We start from the raw sequence: 1,432 nt of genomic DNA on the forward strand, positions 1-1,432 counted from the left end.
ATAAAGAAGTATATAATATAATTATAATTAAATAAAATATTTTTAAATTTTAATTTATTATAATCATTGCAATTATTTAAAGCTTAATGTAAACGTGCAAGTTCAATTGCATGATATTGTGGGAATATTTTTTGGTAGCTATTACTTCACAAATCGCCATGGATCTGGCCGTTTGTCTACAGTTTTTTGTTTAAATTATTAAATTATTATTATTATTATATTAATTATTAAACAGAATTATTAAATGTGCAAAAAATAACTATATAATAAAACTTGTTCGTCTACATTGACGAGCTTGTTGTTTATTTATTATAATAATTATTAAATAAAAAAAAATAGAAATATAATAAAGATACATTAATATAATATGTTAATATAATTATTAGACATACCCTTCTTTTAATATAATTGGTTGTTCTTGTTGAGTACTTGTTCGTTGTTTTGCAATATTACTATTACTACTAGTTGATATTAATTCTAAAAATTGTTTAACTGCTTGTATGTGCTTTTCTGTATAAAATTCTCTGAAAAAGTAATATTTATATAATATACATAATCTATTTATTTATAAACCAAGTTTCAAAATAATATTTATTTTTGTATACCTGTACACACATTCCATATATTCTTCTTTACAAACACTACCTGCTCCTCCTCTACAACTTACTAAATTTCCTAGACTTTGAATTGTTTTAGAAATTAATGTTAAAGTTCTATTAGTCTGAGAATCCTAAAATAAATAATAATGTATTTTAATTTCATATATATATATATCTATAAATTATCAATATTATTTTTTTTTTCAACATCAGCCTTACAATTTGTTCAGTAGTAATATCAAATAATCTTGGACCCAATATTGCAGGAGCAAAAAATCGTAAAAAAATAAATCCACTGATGACTGAATATCTTACTTCTTTATTTTTTGGAAAATGTGTTGCTGCAAGTTCTTTTAAGCACCAAAACATTTCACACATTAATGATGGACATCGTATACCAGATGTTGTAATAGCAATAAATACTCTCTCAACATATTCCTATTAAATCACATAAGTATATAGTTAAAGTATTCAACATAATAATAAGATTGCATGCAAATATTTCTTTAAATTTTGCATACCTTTAAATTTGTTAAATTAGTTTGAATTGTATTTGCATCCTTTACTCTTGTTGGATCTATTTCACATGATTTTTTCTCTAAAAAAACTTGTTTCATAGCTGGTCGAAGAGTATTATGTAAATAATGGAGACCTGCTAATCTCATACCTTCATCCATCATCTTACTTACTAATGTATTGCCACGAAATATTGTTGTTGGATCACTTTAATAAAAATCACAATTACATGCATAAATAATATTTAATAATACATACACGCGCGTGCACACACACACACACACACGTGCACGCACGCACGCACGCACGCACACAAA

The 1,432-nt window shown here is 24.9% G+C and overlaps 1 protein-coding gene across 4 annotated transcripts in view; it reads right to left on the minus strand.

Moving 5' to 3' along the window:
* Positions 1-1,432, minus strand: part of LOC102676240 (ras GTPase-activating protein 3) — an 8,345-nt gene that overhangs the window by 2,215 nt on the left and 4,698 nt on the right. For all 4 annotated transcript variants that reach the window (XM_031512619.1, XM_006620186.2, XM_006620188.2 and 1 more), the window contains 4 exons: positions 1,121-1,322; positions 819-1,037; positions 606-730; positions 393-524 (listed from right to left, as the gene is read on the minus strand). In XM_031512619.1, coding sequence (XP_031368479.1) covers positions 393-524; positions 606-730; positions 819-1,037; positions 1,121-1,322 — 678 coding nt within the window. The remainder of the gene's footprint in view (positions 1-392; positions 525-605; positions 731-818; positions 1,038-1,120; positions 1,323-1,432) is intronic.

The sequence above is a fragment of the Apis dorsata genome, unplaced genomic scaffold, assembly GCF_000469605.1.
Source record: "Apis dorsata unplaced genomic scaffold, Apis dorsata 1.3 scaffold_486, whole genome shotgun sequence".
NCBI lineage: Eukaryota > Metazoa > Arthropoda > Insecta > Hymenoptera > Apidae > Apis > Apis dorsata.